Source organism: Acromyrmex echinatior, chromosome 11, assembly GCF_024713525.1.
Source record: "Acromyrmex echinatior isolate Ae372 chromosome 11, ASM2471352v2, whole genome shotgun sequence".
Taxonomy (NCBI): domain Eukaryota; kingdom Metazoa; phylum Arthropoda; class Insecta; order Hymenoptera; family Formicidae; genus Acromyrmex; species Acromyrmex echinatior.
In genome coordinates this window covers 1,763,548-1,786,139 of record NC_141862.1, presented here as the reverse complement: position 1 = coordinate 1,786,139, position 22,592 = coordinate 1,763,548, and the positions used below count along the sequence as shown (strand labels likewise).

General features: G+C 31.6%; 1 protein-coding gene across 1 annotated transcript; it reads right to left on the bottom strand.

The window, feature by feature from the left end:
• Positions 1-860: 860 nt before the first annotated feature.
• Positions 861-13,700, bottom strand: RpS20 (ribosomal protein S20). The gene is made up of 3 exons (XM_087411030.1): positions 13,541-13,700; positions 12,183-12,288; positions 861-1,169 (listed from the first exon to the last, which is right to left on the bottom strand). Exons 1-3 carry the CDS (start codon positions 13,541-13,543, stop codon positions 913-915), a joined length of 366 nt encoding a protein of 121 aa, XP_087267156.1. The 5' UTR covers positions 13,544-13,700; the 3' UTR covers positions 861-912.
• Between the last annotated feature and the right edge of the window lie 8,892 nt (positions 13,701-22,592).

Below are 22,592 nucleotides of genomic sequence, written 5' to 3'. Positions count from 1 at the left end.
CAAAATAATGCAACATAACATAGTTATATAACAATTATTTTGTAGTTGTATCATTACAATGTAACATTCTGTTATATTACGTGTTATTTCTAGGTTATATCGTAGCTATTTTGTGTTTGCTGGGTAACTTCAATGATTAATATTTCGGTCTACAGGACAGAGTCACTTTTTTGCCAATTTGTTCATTTCGTCCAAAAACATATTAAATGAGCCTAATTTCGTTAAAATCAGTGAGGAAAGTAGAATTCTCGAGTATTACTAAAGTAAGTTTACTATCAAAATGCGCGCGCAAAGAAGATTGCTCCGATAGTTTGCCTCTCGCACTGTTCTGCCCAGATATATACGAGTATATAGCTAATGTTGGGTCTATCTTATATGTCTATGGTAGACTCCACTCTTGCTTATAGCACACGATTTCCATGCGAAGCAACTTGGTGAGATGGGGAATTCGCTTTGCATGGAAAGTCGTGTGTCCCTGAAGCAGAGGAGGAGGGGATAAAAGCCACTTCGCGTGAAGTGTTAAGTAAGCAAGGAAGGATATAGAAAAGTTATAGATATTTTTAATAATATATATATAGTTAGTTATATATAGTTATTTTTGATAATAATATAATTTATATATATAATATAATTTGATAATAAATTATAGATATTTATAGATATTTTTAATATTATATATTGCAGAAATAAAACGTTATTTTTCAAACTTTTTTTAGTAATAACTTTTTAACTAACAACGAGCGACGGCTAAACTTAAAAATCACTCAGGGTCATGACTTTGACAACATATGTCCCTCCCCCCCAATATCTTGGAGTATTACCAATAAATAATCGTAAAACAATAAATAACAATAAATATGTTTCAAGTTTTCAAATATTTTTATTAAAACTTTATAGTTTTAATGACATTGTTTATTCATTAGCAATCGTTACTTCCACCTCTACACCAGGCTCGATAGAAATGCTTGTGATTTGTTTCACAATCTCTGATGGCGAATATAAATCGATCACTCTCTTGTGAATTCGCATCTGGAATCGATCCCAGGTCTTCGATCCCTCACCACATGGCGTTTTGCGAGTTGTTATTCTTAGAACCTTGGTTGGCATACGAACAGGTCCTTTGACCTTCAATTTTTGCTTTTTAGCTCCATTGATTAATTCCGCACACACTAAAACAAACAGAATCGAGTTAATTATGCAAAGTTATGCATGAGATGCATAACTTTTTAAGTATCTAAAAAATTGTACATTTAATATAAATTTTTGAGAAAAGAGTGCTACAAAAAGACCTGTTTGTGCTATGCTCACAGAAAATAAAATTGACATCATTTTTATACGCCGGTATTCATAATCTGATCTTATATTTAAGACCATCTTAAGTACAGTCTTAAGAAATTACATCCAAGATATTGAATAATGCTAAATTAAAAAGTTAAAAGTTAAGTTAAAAAGTTAATTAATTTCATTTAGTTACACTTTTTTAGACTCTTAACTTCTTAACTTTACATAGTTATATTTTACCGGTAATTATGAACTTTTAGTTTAATTTTTTAAAAGATAACAGGGTTGGGATAGTTGACGGATCTCTACTCGAATTATATGCTTATACATTCGTGCCAGTCGAAAATGCATTTTCTAATTTTAAATAATTTCAAATATTTTATTTATGTTTAAACAAAGAATAAAGAGATCCGTTGAAAGCGATCCGTCATCGTGATCTAAAATCACGATTTTTTCGAAGAATACGCAGAAATACAAATTATCACTTTACAGAGATTATTTTTTGGTGTCCCCGAATCACGCAAAAGCTGATCAAAATCCGTGAAATACATATGTGAGTTTCTCCTTGTTAGTTAAAAAAGTTAATTTTTTAACTTAGTTTTTTGATTTAGTTAAAAAAAAGTTAACTTAAAATCGTGAAATAAAACAAATTTAACTTTTAACTTTTTAATTACTTTTTTCATTAACTTAACTTTTTCATTAACTTTTAATTCAATTAATGTCACTATGGATTAACTTTTATCTTGACTGACAAGAGGAACACCAGGTAACGATGTCGGCGCTTTTTACAAGCAGTTCATGAACGGAAAAAAAAACGATACATGTTCCGACCATTTCAGCTATTGGCCCATAGTTTCGAAGAAATCGATTTTTTAAATAATTATTGTAATAATTTAAAAAATGTACTATGTAGGAAAATATCTTTATAAATTTCATTTTATTTCACCGAATGATAAAGATAAAATTACATCTGGATGGATGATTCTGAATCTCGGATGATGATTGAACGTTGATTTGAACGTAGCAAGTAGACCGCGCGCCAATCGAAATGTTGCTTACTTCAGTAAGCACTCGATTCACTCGCGCGCGGCAATTCTGCGAATTAGAGATGAAAATGACCCAATTTAACAATAACTTAGCCGGTAAATTACAGTAATTACTTGGTAATTTTTTGAAGCTGGTAAAATGATAATTTCAAAAAATTAGAAAAATAAAGTAATTTGATATAAGAGTATTTAGTCATTAAGTTGAAAACGCTTTGTTTAATTTAAATTTTTATTTTGATACTACATATTGATATAATAATTCGACAACCGACAACGTTTAAGACAGGAATGCCAAATCAAGGGCGGAATTTATGACGGAAGCAGCGCATTTGCACACACCTGTGTTCAATTGCATTCACATTGGCCTGTTCCCAGTAATTTTTCACTACTTCACCAATATGATTATATTATTTTTAATATTTAGCCAATTAGTGATGTGGGTAATTGATATACATCCGTTTATAATATCCCGATCAATACCATCAGTCCGCGACCTAACGTGACAAATAGCCACACACTTAAGCATGAATTGTCTATGTGTCATACAAACACATTTTGTTACGATTAAATTATATTTAAATTTAGTCAATAGTTATTCTATCAGCGATTCCTATTAGGAATATCAGAAAAATATTGTTTTATACATATACAGCTTATTTGTACATAAAACTATAAAGACAATAAATATAGCCAAAATTACCAATAAATTACCACTTTACCGTAAGTAATTGTAAAATTGAATTTGACGATATTTTTACATCTTTACTCCGAACTAAAGAAGTATTTTAATAAAATTTACTAGCACGGAAAACGATAGAAATGTTTATGATGAAATCACATATGCTAATAGAATGGAAAATACGATTATTGATGTTGATTGGGCAAGACAAAACAACATCTTTGTTCGTTTACTGAAGTGAGTAACATTCGATTGGCACGCGGTCTATTTGCTGCATTCAAATCATCATCCAAGATTCATCCATCTAGGTATAATTTTATCTTTAACATTCGATGAAATAAAATTTAAATAAAATGAAATTTATAAAGATACTGATATTTTCCTATACAGTACGTTTTTCAAATTATTACAATGATTATTTAAAAAATCGATTTCTTCGAAACTATGAGTCAATGGTTGAAACAGCCGGACATTTTTTTTTTCGCTTAAGAACAGCCTGTAAAAAGAGTATCAAAATCCCCGACACCGTCACCTGGTATTCCCCTTGTAAGTTAAATTTTTAAAGCTGTTAATTTAATTTAGTTAAAAAAAAAGTTAACTTATCCAATCCTGGTTACACCACTTTGAAACTTCGAAAAAAATCGAAAATTTTTTTTTTGCTTTATGATAGTTTATGCATCTAAAAATATAACCCCACTAGTTGGAATGGAAAATTAGTATTTCTGACGAAGTTATAGATTCTTTGAAACGCGTTCCCTCACAATCAGAGCACCTTTCATCAGATATGAAAAAACACAATAGCAAATAGGTTTTGTAAGTAACCAAATATCAGTATAAATTTCGACCGTTATACAGAATTCAACGGTCCGTACGACTTTTCCTATAGTTTATATCCTACAAAAAAAATTAAAGGTTAAATATTTATCTGTCTCATATAGGCTACAACATGCAATAAAAAATAAAAAAAAAATTTTTTTTTATAAAAAATCAAAGTTATCTTAAATTTTTTAAAGGGCACCATACAATTTTTTTCCACAATATTGTAGAGGTTTTCAAGACGAATTTAAATCCTTACTGAAATGACACCTTTATTGATGTTGTACTTATGGTATAAGAATATAAGGTATTTCATTGTGCCTAATGGCGCAAAAGTACTACAACAACAGAAATTTGTCTAAAATTTTTAGCGCTAAATTCAAATACAGTGTTAGTAAAAATATACAGTGATGGGAAAAAGTTCCGGAACGGTGAAATATTTCAGCGAATTGCATTTTTTTGGGAAAATGTTAAATACAGAAGTTTTAGGATTTTTCCCTGGCTATCTAATGGTGATACTGAATTCGACCTTGACTACAACTTTGAAGGTCATTTCAAAGTCAAGTTCACTTTTTTAAATGGGAACCACTATTTTTTATTGCGGATTTGGAAAGAGCGGGAAATTTTACGTCAGAACATGACCTTGACCATAACCTTGAAATCAACGTCAAGATCATTTCAAGCTGAAAGTTCCAAAGTCCTGGTACGGCAAGAATATCTCGGCGAAATTGCGGGAAAATGTTCAATACGAAAGTTTCATGATTTTTTTCCCTGGCTATGTACGTTGTTTGTTTAACACACAATTTCAACATCTCTTAGCCATTTTTCAACTTAAAATAAAAAGTATTTTTCATTTTTACCACGTGGAGGTAGATGTCTATCCAGAACCTTTTTACTTTGTTTGTATTTTCATTTTTTATATTTTTTTTCTAATTTTTTGTACTTTTTATTTTTTACGTAAACGCGTGTGCATGCGCGCGCGCGTGTGTGTGTGTGTTGTATTTAATGTATTAAGTGTTCAAACTGATGCCCGTGCAATGCTTGACAGTGTGCCATACGTATGTAAATATTTTCCTGAACATTTTGTAACATTTCTGGTGTGATTGAATTAGACACATTTATTATTTATTGCTCTTAATTCATTAATATCAGCGGGTTTAGTCTCAAACACTTTACTCTTCAAATATCCCCAATAAAAGTAGTCTAATGGTGCTAGGTCCGATGATCTAGGTGGTCATTCAATCGAACCTCTTCTATCCATTTATTATGAAATATTTCATTAAGATAATCTCGAGTAGCTACGGCAAAGTGAGCTGGGGCCCCATCTTGCTGAAACCAAACATGTTCAAAAGCGAGTCCAGTAATTTCTCGGATACATGGCACGACTTCCGTTCGTAATAAATGCACGTAATTCTCCGCATTTATGTTCCCCTCGATAAAATACGGCCCAATAATATTCTGTCCTAAAATTCCTGCACAAACATTTAGTTTTTTTGGGTGTTGTGTATGCGAATCTCTCATCCAATGAGGATTAACATCAGCCTAATATCGCATATTCTGACGATTGACAGATCCGCTCATTTCAAAAATAGCCTCGTCAGAAAAACAAATCCAATTGAAAAATTGATTGTTTTCGTCATACCTCCTCATCATTTCATCGCAAAACTCCACTCTTCTGTCATAGTCATCTTCAGAGAGTTCTTGGACGAGTCTTATTTTATACGGGTGGTAACCGTGTGTCTTCAAAATTTTTGCAACTGATTTTCGGTCGATATCATATTCCTGAGCTACTCTTGAAAGAGGATTGTGCGGGTTTTCAATAATATTTTGTAGAACATGCATAGACATCATCATTAGTAGCTGTCTTTGGTCTACCGGATCTTTGTTCATCGGTAACTAAACTAGTTCTCTCGAATCGTAAGACAGTTCGATGGACAGTAGATTTCGAAATAGGATCACGCGTAGGAAATTTGTTATTAAACAGATTGGCAACTTCTTCATAGGATCTCATTTTATCACCACACCCTCGCATTATAATGGAGAATATGAATTCGCTCCGTATCAGTCAGACGCATATTCAATACAAGCGATTGGAACAATGTGACTATGAATAATTGGACGAAATTAATTTTACGAAGGTATCAGCACAAAAATACCAGAACGAAGTTTTATTTGCATAAATAACGCGACAGTTACGTACTTAATACGGATTCCACATACACAGATATCTTATTATTAGGTTTTACATTAAAATTCCGTACTATGTGCACTGCGAAATTGATTTCGACCTGCTCCTTTTTAAAAAGTAAGAAAACGAATGCTACTGCGCTGCGAATACCGCATATGTATGTATGTATGTATGTATGTATACATACATAGACAGACAGACAGACAGACACCCACCCACCCACCCACCCAGTCTTGGTCTTGATCTTGGTAGTGGTCTTGGTCTTGATAGTGGTCTTGGTAGTGGTCTTGGTCTTGGTAGTGGTCTTGGTCTTGGTAGTGGTATTGGTCTTGGTAGTGGTCTTGGTCTTGGTCTTGGTAGTGGTCTTGGTAGTGGTATTGGTCTTGGTAGTGATTTTGGTCTTGGTAGTGGTCTTGTTCTTGGTAGTGGTTTAATTTCGAGGGAAGGAGCGGCACATGTCTCGCCATGCGCCGGACACGGTCTGTATCTACAATATGGCAACTTCTTTCCGTGTAGAACGTAAGCGTCAACAATTGACACAAAAAGATAAACTGAGCAAAAAATAAATTGTACATATAACATCTACCTCCACGTGGTAAAAATGAAAAATACTTTTTATTTTAGGTTGAAAAATGGCTAAGAGATGTTAAAATTGTGTGCGAAACAAACAACGTACATAACCAGGGAAAAAATCATGAAACTTTCGTATTGAACATTTTCCCGCAATTTCGCCGAGATATTCTTGCCGTACCAGGACTTTTGGAACTTTCAGCTTGAAATGACCTTGACGTTGATTTCAAGGTTATGGTCAAGGTCATGTTTTGACCTTGACAATTTCCCGCTCTTTCCAAATCCGCAATAAAAAATAGTGGTTCCCATTTAAAAAAGTGAACTTGACTTTGAAATGACCTTCAAAGTTGTAGTCAAGGTCGAATTCAGTATCACCATTAGATAGCCAGGGAAAAATCCTAAAACTTCTGTATTTAACATTTTCCCAAAAAAAAAATGCAATTCGCTGAAATACTTCACCGTTCCGGAACTTTTTCCCATCACTGTATACATAACAATTGTATAATATACATAACAAAAACAAAATTAAAATTTAAAAAAATACAAAAGCTCGTAAATGAATAAAATAATGGAATATGAAATAAAATGTTAATAAAATTAATGACAATAATGTTAATAAATATAATACTGTTAAATGTAATTTGATACTTAAGATCGGCTCAATGTACGACTAATGTACGACTCTTACAGTTTTGAACACAACATGTGGGCATTTCTACAAACCAACAGAATATGCTAATTAATTATTTAGAAAAAAGATCGATAAATAAAGAAAATATTTATGAATGAATAAGCACGATTTTTTATAGATGTTATGCATAGGATACTTTCCAGCAAGGACACAGTTAGACACTGTGTAACACAATGAATCGTTTTATCCTTTTTTAACGTAGGCAAGCAACAAGGATGTAATGATTCACTGTGTTGATAATGATTCATTGTCACCCATACTCTAACTATTGTTGCTACATAAAACTTAAAGAACTTCGCTCTTAATCACTCATCGGTTATCTCGAATTAAACAAACTTCTCGAAAGAATAATACAATTAAGAAGGACACGAGATCTGATTCACGCACGACGTGAGACTCCGTTTTTTGATCACTTCTAACCTAATGTGTATGTATGTATATATATATATAGCAAGTATGATAGTGACCATGTTGCTTTTTACAATTTTGGACAAAATTGTGAATTAGTTTAGGAGCAACCGCCATTTTGAACTACTGCGCATCTTCAGGAATGAAATATCTTATATTCTTATATCATAGTTATTGATTTTATTGCATATTTTATTAAATAAGTACATATGCAGGGTTGCATTACATTGCCACAGAAAATGAATTTTGAAATTCTCTGACTTTTTCCGGTTTTTCAGATGAAAATGGAAATTTTTCCATGACTAATATAATATAATATAAAATATGTAAATTTTAATATTTAGACTCAAGGATTGTAGGAAAGCTAATCTATATTATTAAAAACAACGTAAAAAAAGCTTAGTAACGTAGTAAAATTTTGAATGCAAATTTAAGCCAGCCAAAAATAAGTCTTGGAAAAAAGAATGCAGTTATGACAAAAAAAAGAATTAAATAAAAATACTGAACAAAATATGAATTTTAATTATTTTAAAATCGTCTAAAAGTGCGCAAGTTTTGAACGTATTTGACTATAAATGTCAGATATAATTTAAAAAATTATAACTACTTGGAATAGGACCAGTTTAAGGACATTGTGAGCAAATTTCAAAATTCCAGGTTTTTTTCCCCTGACTTTCCCCGGTTTTCCAGATCTGTGGCAACCTGATATGTATCATAATATTCATTAGCGAAGAACACTATTATAAGCATAAATGAATAAAGAAAAATTTTAACTTATATTCTGTGTCAGAAGCACTGCTATTACAAATAATTATACGAATTTAATACCAAGTATCAATAAAATCAATACATTATCAATAAAGGTAACATTTCGATAGTGATTTGAATTTATCTTGAAGAGCCCTACAATATTATGAAAAAAATATTGTTTTCAATATTTTTTTATTGTATATTCTAGCTTATTTTCTCCTATATGAAACAGATAAATATTCACTTATCAACTTTTTTTTAAATTGTCGGAAGTGCATCTGAAAAGTCGTGCGGACCGTTATGCTGAACACCCTGTACTCGGATAGCGTACACAGTACACATTTATTTTTCAGTGTAAATAGATATGTCAAACAGCGGTTGACGATTCGTGTTGGAAAATCTATTATCATGTTGTTTGAAAATGTATTTATTATAATGAAAGACGACAAAAGAATAGTGTATATCACAAAGAAAGGCTATAAAACTAGTACCACCGTGTTAGCAGATGCCTATAGACTGTAGCTGTTAATTTCTGTGTGAAAGCAGACGCTCAACGCATCAAAGTAGTAGAGTGTTCCTCGACTGAAGCAGCAAAAAAGCTCGCAGAGCTTAAAATCAGACCGGAAAGATATTGAAGAGGTTTATATCAATTTTGAAGGATAGCTGTATGGCGCAGGCATTGCAATTTAATTTTTACATTTTTAAATTTTATACACAAAAATCGTATTGAAACTTCAATTTTTCTCAAAACGACATTTTTCAATCAAATTGGCGTACATCACATCATAACTTCTACAATTTTCATTCGATTCACTTAAAATTTACAGAGAATTTTCTTTTGCTAATTATTTAAAGAGTACGTAGCGATTTTACGATTAGTTATAAACTATTGTCATTAACATTTTTGTGCAAAATTTGTTTGTCAAAAATAATTGTTTCTTTTTCAAATGTTCATTATTTTCACAAAAATGCATATTTCTGAAAACCTCTACGTATTTCTTTAGTAAATGTTATGTAGAAAATAAAAATTTTTAGTTTTTGTTCTAGATCAAACCGTTTAATAATCTTGTTATGATCGGACATTTGCTGAAAACCAGATTATTTTAATCAACCGCAGTGCTGCCATTTTCTTTAACAAATTAAAAAAATTTTTTTTATATACTTCAATACATGTATAATGAATACCTCTTTATACATTTTTAATTTACTTTATCCTTTTTGCACAAAAAATTCCCAAAAATATTCTTTTTTAAAAATATTCTTTTTAAGTGTCCAAAGTGATGTAATGTCATGAATCAATAAGAGAGCCGTATTAGTATTAGGTCATTTAAAAAGTATCCGCGGTTTTTTGTTCAATTTTTGAATGAAAAAACCGCGGATACTTTTTAAATGACCCAATATAAATGACCCCCTTAAGACATTACTTAAGACATTCCATTCTTAAAATAAGAACGGATTATGAATACCGTTCAATTATAACTATCGTTTTTAAGATGAGAAATTTACTAGTGCTAGTTAAAATTATGTTAAAACATGACGGAAACACATACAAAATTGAGTTTAAAATCGGGAAAATATATGGCGTTATAGCCATTCGTGAAAGATCATTATACTACACACGCACACATATATGTATCGATAGTAGACTTTAATCGAGTTTAATAACATTGTAGTTATGAAATTGACTAATCATAGCTATTCCTCTGAAAAATGGAACGATTGATTGATTAGTTTTTAACTACAAATATTATTAAATCTGATTAGAGAGACCATGTAAAAGTAGTTGAGTGCGTTCAAGGAGGCGCTATTAAGTCTGTTCGCGTTGTTTATACTTTTTGAACTCTCCGCTTTCTCTCTTTTTAACGTTCAAATATGTATCTAATTCATTTTAAATCAAAAATTTTTTTGTGAATTTCAAGCAATGTGAACAAATCTATTGTACCATTTATATTGTTCCATCTTCCTTGTATGTACATTAGATGTAAACAAGGATAGAATGACACAAATAGCACTAACAGCGTCTTCGAATGCGCCCAATATATTAGGTGTTGGAATTAATTCGTAGCGTTTTTAATGAAAGAATGTTATTTATTTCACATGAGCATTAAAAAATACATTAATGAAAGTACTTCCCATCACTTGTAAAACGCTACGAATTAATTCCAACACCTAATACATTATGTTGATGTTAAAAATATAGAATATTTTCTAAAAATACTTAAGTATTTAATGAAAATTAAGTGAAAATATTAGATGCAACAGACTTTGAGCGCTTGTACGAACATATACGAAGCAATATCCTGATGCGAAAGCCGATTTGTATAAACGCTCAAAAGCTTTGTTGCATCTGATACTTTTGCTATTAAGTACAATATATATCTTTATTATATATTCTATCTTTATTAGATATTCTACATTTTTAATCCTTAGTACACATTTTAGTTTTGCGCACCCTCATTTAATACACGTTCAGTCGTTCGTGTTCTGAAATAATTTTCATCACTTTTATAAGTATATATAAAAATTATTAAACATTTTTTTAGTTTTTTACATGTATTTTGACATTTTTAAAAAGTATTTGTAAAGTTGTATATTTTTGATAAATTGTATCTAAATTGTTATAACTAAATATAGTTAACAAAATGAGAAAAATGCACTTTTTCATACAAAAATATAAAATTCTGAAACAAAAAATATTTAAAGGAAAAATATGTTTCAATATTTTGAAGTTGATATTTCGAACTACAAAAGAAAAAAGTTGTGTCGATTGTCCAAAAAATTTAATTATTTAATAACCTAAAATGATATTTGTTTAATATGCATAGATTGAAAATATATTTATATTTTAAATTTTATATTTTAAATAATTTAAACAATACATTTTATTACTATTATGTTAAAAAAAACTTATAATTTATTAGGAAAATGTTCTTTATAACATTACAGACAACATAATATAGAATATCACAGATAACATTTAACACAAAGATGCCAAAAACCATCGTGTTTATTATGTATAATTATTATCGTATGTATACTAATATGTTGTTCTAGAGTTAAAAATCTTGTTTTAATAATTTGCGAAATATTTCCGTAATATAAACGAGAATTAGTTGAAAATAAAGAAAAAAAAAATTTTTTTTTTTAGTTACAAAAATATATTCTATACACACGATAGGTTATTTGTGACCCGTAGGTAAACTTTGATGTTATTCTAATTAACCTCGCAAACACAATAGAGTAGTAAACCTTAAGGAATTGATAATCATAGTCGATTATTCTTCTCACATTCGACTGTTCACATTTGATAATTCATCAATTACTTAAAGCTTAAGCTTATTACTCTATTATGTTTGCGAGATAAAGAATATCGATATTTGATTAGATGCTCTTCGTATTTCAAAGAAAAAAATATGCAGAACACCTAAAGAATGATCTAAAGGTATATATTAAGGGTTAATACCAAATATGATGTATCATATTGTCTGTATTCTATTTTCGACACATATAGCGCAGCAACCTGCCTGTGCAATTACATATTGCTATGCAATTACAAATAATTGCAACATCACATGTTTTCTTGATTTTGAATTCTATTTTTTTGTTTCCTTCAAGTGATCCAACTTTTAACTAGTGTAATCAGATTACTTACATAAAAAATAAAATCGATTTTACTTTTTGTAATATAAAAACAAGTCTTTTCACTCTTCTTAAATAATTTGACAAAACATATGATATTTTTAATATCTTTACCTTTCTCAAGAGAACGAACATTGCGTGATGTAAGTGTGATCCTAATTCGATGAATAGGAGTGACTTCCTGTCCTGGCTTCTCAGGATTGTCAACTTTAGTAGTTGCCTGAAAATTAAAAATAATAATTATTCTATAAACACGTACAATATACAAAATGGTAATTATATAGTTTTAGCATAATCACCTAAAAAAATCAATAAAATTAAGCATATTCGATATATTTTTACATAAAAAGAATGCAGCAGAAATAAGCGTAGCTCTATCCTACAAATCAAAGTTTAAATTAAGTGTTATGCTGATTCTACAATAAGTTGGTAGTCGAAAACAAGTTTTAACTTAAATAGGTATCTATAATTTTTTGCATCTACTAGTTGTTAGTTGTACAACGAGATGTTTAGTGTGACTAATGAGAAGGAATAAAGTCGATTTTGGTCAGTAAAGTTAAGAAAATCAGTCCCATGTCCGTTTCCACCAATGTAGATTAATTTTAGTCTTGTTTCAACTTACTCTTTGTCCTTTTCTAAAGATTAGAAATTAGTCGTATAAGGGCCACTTTCACCAAGCTCAATTAACTTAATTAGGCCGATTAATCCATCGGAATTGACTAATCACCATCTGTCGTCAAATAAAATGACAAATGCAATTGGCTAATTCCAGTGGACTAACCGGCCTAATTAACTGAGCTTGGTAAAAGTAGCCCTAAGTTGAATGTTGGCCAGTTGATTGAATTTCATCAATTCACCGATAAGACTTAGAACTACTCACTATCAACTCATTGTAGAATCAGCTTTGAAGTTGACGACTATTGAGATTAGGAAATCTGTCAGAGGTGAAACGAGGTCTAGAATTGTATTGTTGCATATGGGTTTTGACTTTCCATGCGAAGCGACTTCTACTCCACCTCCTCTCATGCGAAGACACACATGATTTTTATACAGGTAGATCTTATTTTGTATAGAAAGCATCTCTTTAGCAAGAGAGGAATGAATTTTGTTTCGCGTGGAAAATCAAAATCTAAATGCAACAGTACAATTATAGACCTCGTTTCATCTTTGTGACAAATTTCCTAACCTCTATAATTGTCAACTTGTAACGCTTAATATCTCAATTCGCGAGGCAAAGCGACGCTTATTTCCGCCAGATTCTTTCGTTTTATACAAAAACGCGTCGAATAAGCCTAATTTTATTGATTTTTTTTAAGTGATTATACTGTACAATTAATTTCTTTTTTAAGTGTATTATATATTTTGTATCGAAGATGTATAACCTAAATCGGTACTCAATGTGATACAAATATATCATCGCTAGAGTAGATATACTATTATAATTGTAAATTAATGTTACCTGAATCACTTACCATGATTGAATTCTCGTACTGATCGAGATAACCAATTTACAAAACTGATAACCAATTTATGAAACTGACCAGCGCTGAATCAGTACATGAACATATTCCACGTGCAAAACACAAAAGAAGATGAAAGATACGACTTCCGGCAGAGTTGCCAGATTTCCTAAATGCACATCCGCCAACTTTTCGCGCCCGAGGCGCCACAGCGCGCCAGTCTAGAGATCTTAAGGGTGAAATCACACGGTGCGAAAAAGAACTGCGGAATAGAGAATGCGTCATTGAAACAATCAATTAGCGCTATTTAGAATAACACAAAATAACGCTGATTGCTTCTGTGACGCATTTTCTATTTCGCAGTAGTTTTTCGCATGTGATTTCATCCTAATGGCTTCTGCCTATTGGACGCAGAAACGATTACCACGCGACAAATGTGACGCGGTAGCCAATAAACTTATAGCTCTTAATGTATTCATTGATTACCGCTAGACATGTCGAACAAAAATATCAGCTAAATATTGGGTCATCTAAAAAGTATCCGTGGTTTTTTGTCACTAGATGTGTGTTGTTGGTCATATATCTAGTGACAAAGTACCGCGGATACTTTTTAGATGACCCAATATATTCAGATATTTTAAAATTATCTATGTTCATTCCGAATGAATAGACATTATATCGAATATATTGCACAGCAAATAGATTTTAAAAAATTCCCAATTTTTTTAAAACTTATGAACAAAGATCTGTGATATTTGATCATTTGAAATGGGAGGCTTCGTTTATTTATAGTCCCAATCAATATTATAAACAATAAATGGAACTCCTTCTTTTATGTCTCAATAACTAATCATTAGCCCTTAAATATTAACTCAAAAATAAAAAATAAAAACAATCTAAAATAAAAACAAAAGTTAAGAAATATAATTGATGAAAAATGTATTTAATGATCATTTTTTTATAAACTCTGACACCGCTTATGTTGAGCGCTCCTGCATCTAATTGGCATATTTTGTTGGATCTAAAAGTACAACCAAATAAATGTAAGAGCTCATTGAGAGCTCAGTCAAGTTCAACGTAGTACCAACCTATCGATTACCGAATGCACTCAAAACTCCCTAAGGCTGGAAATCATAATCCGTTATCTCAAGCAATATCTTAAGATTCTAATATGGTTCTCTGATTGGTTCACATGCACTAGCTTAAGATCATCTCTTGAGCAACGACTATGGATTCCGCTTTATAAGTATTCATAAAAATGGAGAGTGAATATGAGTAATAAAAAAATATTTAATCAATATTTTATTCATAATTTTTTATTCGATATTTTTATATTGAGCAGCAAAAAATATCGAATATTCGATATTATCGAATAATAAACATCCCTAGTTACCGCGTCTCCTTTTGCCGCGCGACAAGCATTTCCGCGTCCAGTGTGCAGAAGCCATGACCAGGAGACTTATTAGAGTATATCCACACAAACTTGCATAGATATAGCCTTAGGGTGCGTCCCATGTACACGAAATCGGAACGACGAAACAGATTTCTTACTAGTCTAAATCAGTTCATTCCATTCCGTAAAAAGTTTCTTTACTGTATCGGAACCATAGTCGGAACGGTATAGAGACGATATGGAATCAATAGAGTGTCATGTCGATTGCAGGCTATATCGATTCAGCTATTGTTGATGGTTGAAAATTTGACAACTTCGAAGAAGAAAATTAATAATAATTCTTATTTTTCAATACATATTCTTATTTTATATATACATAGTCCAACTATAATGCCAACAATTTTTTAAATAATTCCGATGTCATTCTGAAAAGTAATTGGAGAACTTCTCACGATCGGTCGTTTGCATTTCAAGGACTAAATTGTCACTTGCGTCTTGGTAACCTCATTCTTTGTGTAAACATTGACTGTATCCAGAATTTTCGTTTTCTTGTATATTTCTGCTGTTGCAATAAAACGTTATAAGCGAAATAAAATTTTCGCATCCTCTTAAATATTGGAATAGCCAACATTTCTTGCTTTTCGCAATAATTTTAACATTATACAGTAATAACATTATACATATAACAGTGATAACACTACTCTTTATCCAGATTTACAAAATAAGTTTCTGAATATTCGTTTCAATTTTTACATTCGATCAACTTAGTTAAACATGCCATTTCGTTCCGTAAAAATTTTCTATACCCGTCCCATGTCGCCGCAACGCAATGGAATTTTAATAACAAAATATATCTCACTCTTATAATTCAGTATTTTTGAGTATTCAAAGTAATGTTAAACCGGTTCTACATTAGTTGCAAGCCGATCGCTAGTTTGTTGCGACAGCCAATATAAAACATTGATTTCAAAATGCAAGCTTCAGATTGGCTGTCACAACAAACTTGCGATCAGCTTGCAATTAATGTAGAACCAGCTTTATAAGTAAGATAATTGCACAAATTATGCATATTTCTACTTTAGTCACATTAAAATAATGAAATATTGATTAAATTAAGCAAATTAGCTTACGACCGAGGCGACATTCTGTCTGTTTCCATTTTGTTCCGTTTACATGAGATAAAGAAATTTCTTACGGAAATTTCTTACGAAATTGTAGTGAACTCAATTTTCTAGTAAGAAATCCGTTCCATCGTTCCGATTCTGTGTACATGGGACAGCATCCTTATTGTTCTTTAGACGAAGTAAAAATTACAAAAATGACCAAACTCAGTAGATATTAACTAATAAAGTTATAAATAATCTAGTAAATTTGATCACTATCGCAATTTTCACCTCATTTCAAGAATCGTAAAGCCGGTTCTATATTAGTTGCAAGCTGATCGCAAGTTTGTTGTGATAACCAATATGAAGCGTCGATTTCAAAATGAAAGCTTCAGATTGGCTGTCACAACAAACTTGCGATAAGCTTGCAACTAATGTAGAACCGCTTAATAAGCCTCCTGCGACCTGCGTTCTGCAATTTGCATTCTGCAGATCCTAGACCCAGTCTAGGATCACAATTCATTAAATTTAATGGTATATCCACACAAATTTGCATAGCCAGGTTGGTATAACCGCATAAACGTATGCATAAAGAAAATTATCCAATCACATTTTATGTGCACCTTTATAGAAGAAATGTGATTGGATAATTTTCTTTATACATACTATGCGGCTATACCAACTATATGCAAGTTTGTATAGATATACCATTAACCGTGGTTCAACTTATTCATTGGCCCAGTTTCCATCGAGGGTTTAATCCAGATCAGAATGTAAAAACCAACCAACTACAGTCGAGCATTCCCCTATCTTTTGACTGTAACAGGGGAATACTCGACTGTAGTTGGTTGATTTTTATATTCTGATTCGGATTAAACCCTTGATGGAAACTAGACCATTGCCTCTTTCCAATTCTTGAATTAGAAAGAAACAAGTTGAATCTCAATTAAGAGTTAACCATAAGTTGTGGAACTGGACCTTATATTGGGTTATCTAAAAAGTATCCGCGGTATTTTGTCACTAGCTATATGACCATCAACATACATCTAGTGACAAAAAACCGCGGATATTTTTTAGATGACCCAATATATTGTAGATAGGGCTTAAAGGCGCATTTACATGCAAGCGTCAAGCAGCAGAAATCAGTTGGACGATATGAGCAATGATGTAAAAAATATTTTTTACGCCACTGTAAAAATCATCTCGGCTCCATAATTCGAATGAGATTACTCACTTTTCGCACTTTCATCTCACGTGAATTTGTCCTCGTGATTTTATAACGTCGAAGTGAAAAAACGAAATCACTAGATTTGCCGGTATGAGGAAAAACGTGAAAATGTGAAGTGAAACATAAGCTGCGTTTAACAGAAAAAACAGCTTTACAACTGTTGTAAAATTCTTTAATATGATTGATCTTCTCAGCAAACGAGAATGGATTGAAATGAATTGAAATGGATTCAGATTTTCAAAAATATCGATTCACCAATGTTAAAATGAATGCTTTTCAATCCTGAATGCATTTTGATTCATTTATAGGAATTGCAGAGAGCATATCTCTATGCCTTTCAATCTAAAAATATTTTCTGTACATTGTGAATATTGTTCAATTTTAAATTTTGAATAGGAAATGCAGTTTTTCAATCCAATTAAATTTAATTGAATCTAATTGAATCCAATTAAAAAAATGAGTATTCGCTATTTAAAATACGCATTCAGTTAGAAAAAAATTTCAATTCATTTTAATCCATTCTTGTTTGCTGGGTTGCCCTTAGTTTCTTATTAGATCAAAATGTATAAACCAATCATATTCAAGAATTTTACAACAGTTGTAAAACTACTTTTTCTACTGAACGCAATCATAGGCCGATTCATGCTCACAACGCTTAAAAATCATTTCATCCTTGTTATTTGTCAAATGTTAAACAAAGACAAATGATGCGTGAGCGTTGTCAGCATGAATCGGACTGCGGCCATAAAGTTCAATTTATTCCTAATTTTTTTTTCAGTTCTAGAATTGAAAACAGATGAGGAATAAGTCGAACTTCGAGTGCTTAAAAGTAAATCGTGAATTATGGAACTGGGTCTAAATGATTTTCTGCCATTATTTATAAGGTCAATCCTGTTGGAAATTAATATCTTTAAACTTTCTTCGGGCGATATTCATAGTCTATTCTTATTTTAAGACCATTTCAAGTAATGTCTTAAGATATATGACCAGTTGATAAGTTAATATGACCAGAGAGAAACCTGAGAGAGGACATGATGATTCAAATTCTGTAATCGCAAAATGCTGCCGCGCACTACTGCCCTCTGACAAAGTGGATGTAAACTACATAGCAACGTCCACTTTTCTTAGAGTACTACTTTTCAAGATTAGAGATGATAAATCGATATTTGGTTCATATAATCGTGTAGCACGATTATATGAACCAAATATCGATTTATCATCTTTCAATTTAAAAATAATATTACCTTTTTCTGTGCATTGTGAATACTGCTCAATTAAAAATTTTGAGTAGGAAATTGAGTAGCAGTTTTTCAATTCAATTGCATCCAATTGAATCTAATTGAATCCAATTGAATACAATAAAATCCAAAAAAAGTATTTGCTATTTAAAGTACGCATTTGGATAGAAAAAAATTCAATCCATTTTAATCCATTCTCGTTTGCTGGATATATTGCCATTTGATTTTATTTTTGTTTATATAGAAAAGCTGCGCAACGACACCGACAACTGTCGATAAGCGTGTAAAACAGTTACGGAATCGCGTTTCGGGAGTCGATTGTGTATCTCGAAACCTAGAGATCAATTACGTATCTCGAAATGAAGTGAAAATTATAAAAGTGAACAAATTCACTAGAATATTTATAATTTAATTGGTTAATAACTAGTGAATTTGATCACTTTTGTAATTTTCATCTCATTTTATGTTACACAATCAACTCCCTAATGTAAATGATAAAAGTGATCTTTTAGTACGATTATTCTCTAACTTTTATCATGGTGAAAAAGTAAGTCATCTCACATTGCGTGATTCCCTAACTTTCATCATGGTGCAATTGCGAGCAATCTCAGAGGAGTTCGACAAGAAATTTCATATCGAATAATAAGATCCGAGAAAAAAGATTGAGAAATAGAATGAGAGAGAAATCACAACTGATTGAATCGACTAAATCGACAGTTTTAAGGTTAAATATTGTATAATTTTCCAGTCCAAAGACAAAAATAAAATCAAATGGTAATATACATGGTAGCAATTTTGTTACTGGATGAAAAGGATGAAGAGGTCTTTGAACCACATATGAGAATTACACGAAGAAGAGCTTAGAGAGTGCTTATTTATTGTATTTTCAACAGGATTAACTTTATAAATAATGGCAGAAAATCGTTTAGGCCCAGTTCCATAACTTACGATTTACTTTTAACGACTTTTAATTGAAGTTTGACTTATTCGTCATCTGTTTACAATTATAGAATTGGAAAAAAATTAGGAATAAATTGATCTTTATAGTCGTGATCCGATTTATACTGACAATGCTCATAAATATTGTTTGTCTTCGTTTTCACATTTGACAAACAACAAGTATGAAATGATTTTTAAGCATTGCGAGTGTGAATCGGACCGCAGACTATGTTTCACTTCACATTTTCACGTTTTTCTCCACATTGGCAAATCTAGTAATTTCGTATTTTTATTTCGTCGTTACAGAATCACGCGGACAAACTCACGTGAGATAAAAGTGCGAAAAGTGATCTCACTTGAATTATATTGGGTCATCTAAAAAGTATCCGCGGTTTTTTGTCACTAGATGGTGTTGATCATCAATATCATCTAGTGACAAAAAACCGCGGATACTTTTTAGATGACCCAATATACCGAATTATGGTAAAGCGCATCGAGATTGGTTGAAATTAGTTGAAATTTGTCAAAATCCGTTCTATTTAAAAACATAGATTATTGGTTTCCAGTAATGGACATTATTTTTATGCTTTGGAGGAAAATAACAACGAAAATAATAAAATTCGCAAGATTTAAATTTAAAGACAGGATACTCAATATCTATTTGAAATCCTAGACAATACATTTAGAAAATTATATAGATTAGTATATAAATATATTGTAAATATTGGGTCATCTAAAAAGTATCCGCGGTTTTTTGTGACTAGATGTGTTGACCATCAACACCATCTAGTGACAAAAAACTGCGGACTTTTTAGATGATCCAATATATAAATTATTTAAATAACTAAGATATTGAAATGGCCTATACGGTCAAAGCAAATCTTCATGTCTTATAATACTTTTGGCGTAAATTTTAAAATTTCCGGTTTAAACAAAAATTATGAAATTGTAAGATTATAAAATTCACTTAAAAATATTATTGACCACTAAGATCCGCTTGACCGTATAAATAATTTTATGTTAGTTATTTGAATAATACACGGTTCATAAATATCCTAATGTTGAAATAAATTATATTCTGTTATAAATTATACATACACATGTGTGTGCTTACATGCGTAGCAACAAAAGTTATGTATCACTTTGGTTATGTATCATTTGCATTTCGCACTCACATCTGTAATTTTCACTCTTGTGAGCATAGAGATATCGTATTTTCACTATGCTCATAGTCAATCGCGCGTATTTTTTCACGTGAGATGAAAGTGTGAGAAGTAAAAATATTCGGCGATAATACGCAATCGACCCTCTGATTAAAGGAATCCGCTACTTGAACCGTAATCAAAATTTACGCAAATTTGAAATGTTGATGCCGATTTTTAAAATTACATGTTCTGTTACTTAAAATGGATTGTCCGTAACAAAATAATTGTGCGTCCTTCTGAAATCCTATTCCAGTTCCACCGTCTTAATGGCTGCGTTCAGCAGAGAAAGTAGCTTTGCAACTGTTATAAAATTCTTCAATATGATTGGTTTATACGTTTTGATCTAAGATTCATTAATCATATTGAAGAATTTTACAACAGTTGCAAAGCTGCAGAAGAAAAGATCTACAATTTAAAAAAAATGCATTATTACTTATGCAAGTTTGCGGTATTGACATTGTCGAGTGATTGAAGTGAAAATATAAATATTTTCCAATATCAATATTTTCACAATTATTTTGCTGTTCAATCTATTAAATGATATCTTGATTAAGAGGAACTTACCTTCTCATCTGACCAAATCCACTTGTCCCAATCTTCTTGAGGCTTGTTTAAATGTCAATTGGCAAATGCCAATCGTTCTGTCGATGTCTTTCATTGAGGACATATTTTTTGGTCGGACGACACGAAATCAATCCAGCAACCTTTTAGATCGATATAAGCTTGTATATGAATTTGTATCTTTTCTAAAATATGTAATAATATGTATAAATTATATAAATCTAATTTTTTAAATTGTCTCTTAATGTCGTCTAAAAGCGTGTAATAAAATACAACATACAGGAAAAATCTTATTTAGAATATACATTTAACTCTCAGGAGATTCGCAATTTAATTTCAATTCATTTAATTCGCATTTTAATTCTGGTACTCATATATTATGCCGAGATTGTAATCTTCACCGAGATTGAATGAGAAACAACAATATAAAAGATTTTAATGCTTTTTATAGAAAGAGAAATAAAGAGACATAAAGTGTATTAAACAAGGAAAGATTCAGTACTCAATTTCACGACGTGAAACGGGCCGGTATTCATAGTCAATTCTTGCATTTAAGATTGTCTTAAGTGGAATCTTAAGATGTGTTAAGTTAATCCGAGAACTGTATTAACATCTTAAAACATTATTTAAGACAGTTTTTAAAATAAAAATGGACTATGAATATTGCTCCATGTTTAGCGTTTCACAATTGACCGCCTTTTTCCCTCACACGACATTGGCCTATTTTCACCGAGGATTTAAGCCGGATCAGAATGTAAGAATTAATCAACTACAATCGAGTATTCTACTGTTACAGTCGAATGACAGGGGACTGCTCGACTGTAATTGGTTAGTTCTTACATTCTGATTCGGTTTAAATTCTCGATAGAAACTAGGCCATTGAGCGCGTTCAAGTTGACAAAGCGACTAGCCTGCTCGCCAAGCAAATGAACATAATTGTAATGATTGTTATTTATAGATCCAACCAATCATATTCAATCGCTCGATAAGCATGCTTAGCTGCTCTACCGTCTTGAACTCGTCCATTTATAGACTGCATTTTCATGCTGACCTGTTTTGACGCTCGAATCAAGCATCGAGTATCAGCATGAAAATGTAGCCATACGGAGTCCATTATGAAAGTAATGCGCATGATTTTATTGTGACGCGAATATCCATCGCAGCGAGGTAAAATGGGTCGGGAAATGTGGTGGGGGGTCTACCCTTCTAAGGCAGCCGGTCGCCAGTTTGCTCCGAGCAGTCTGAGTGGAAAGACGTGCCTCCGCGTGAAGTGTGTTTTTCAACTTTGTAACACGGCGCGATGGAGCGTTCGCTTGAACAGCGATACGCCATCAAGTTTTGCGTGCGACTTGGAAAGAATGCAACCGAAACATTCCAGATGCTTCAAGAGGCCTTCA

What these genes read in the sequence shown, in the direction of transcription:
- RpS20 (XM_087411030.1), bottom strand. An exon ending in TGTTCGTTCTCTTGAGAAAG is followed by an intron (nt 1,170 to 12,182) that starts GTAAAGATATTA and finishes TGTTTGTTTTAG; the next exon opens with TGTGTGCGGAATTAATCAAT.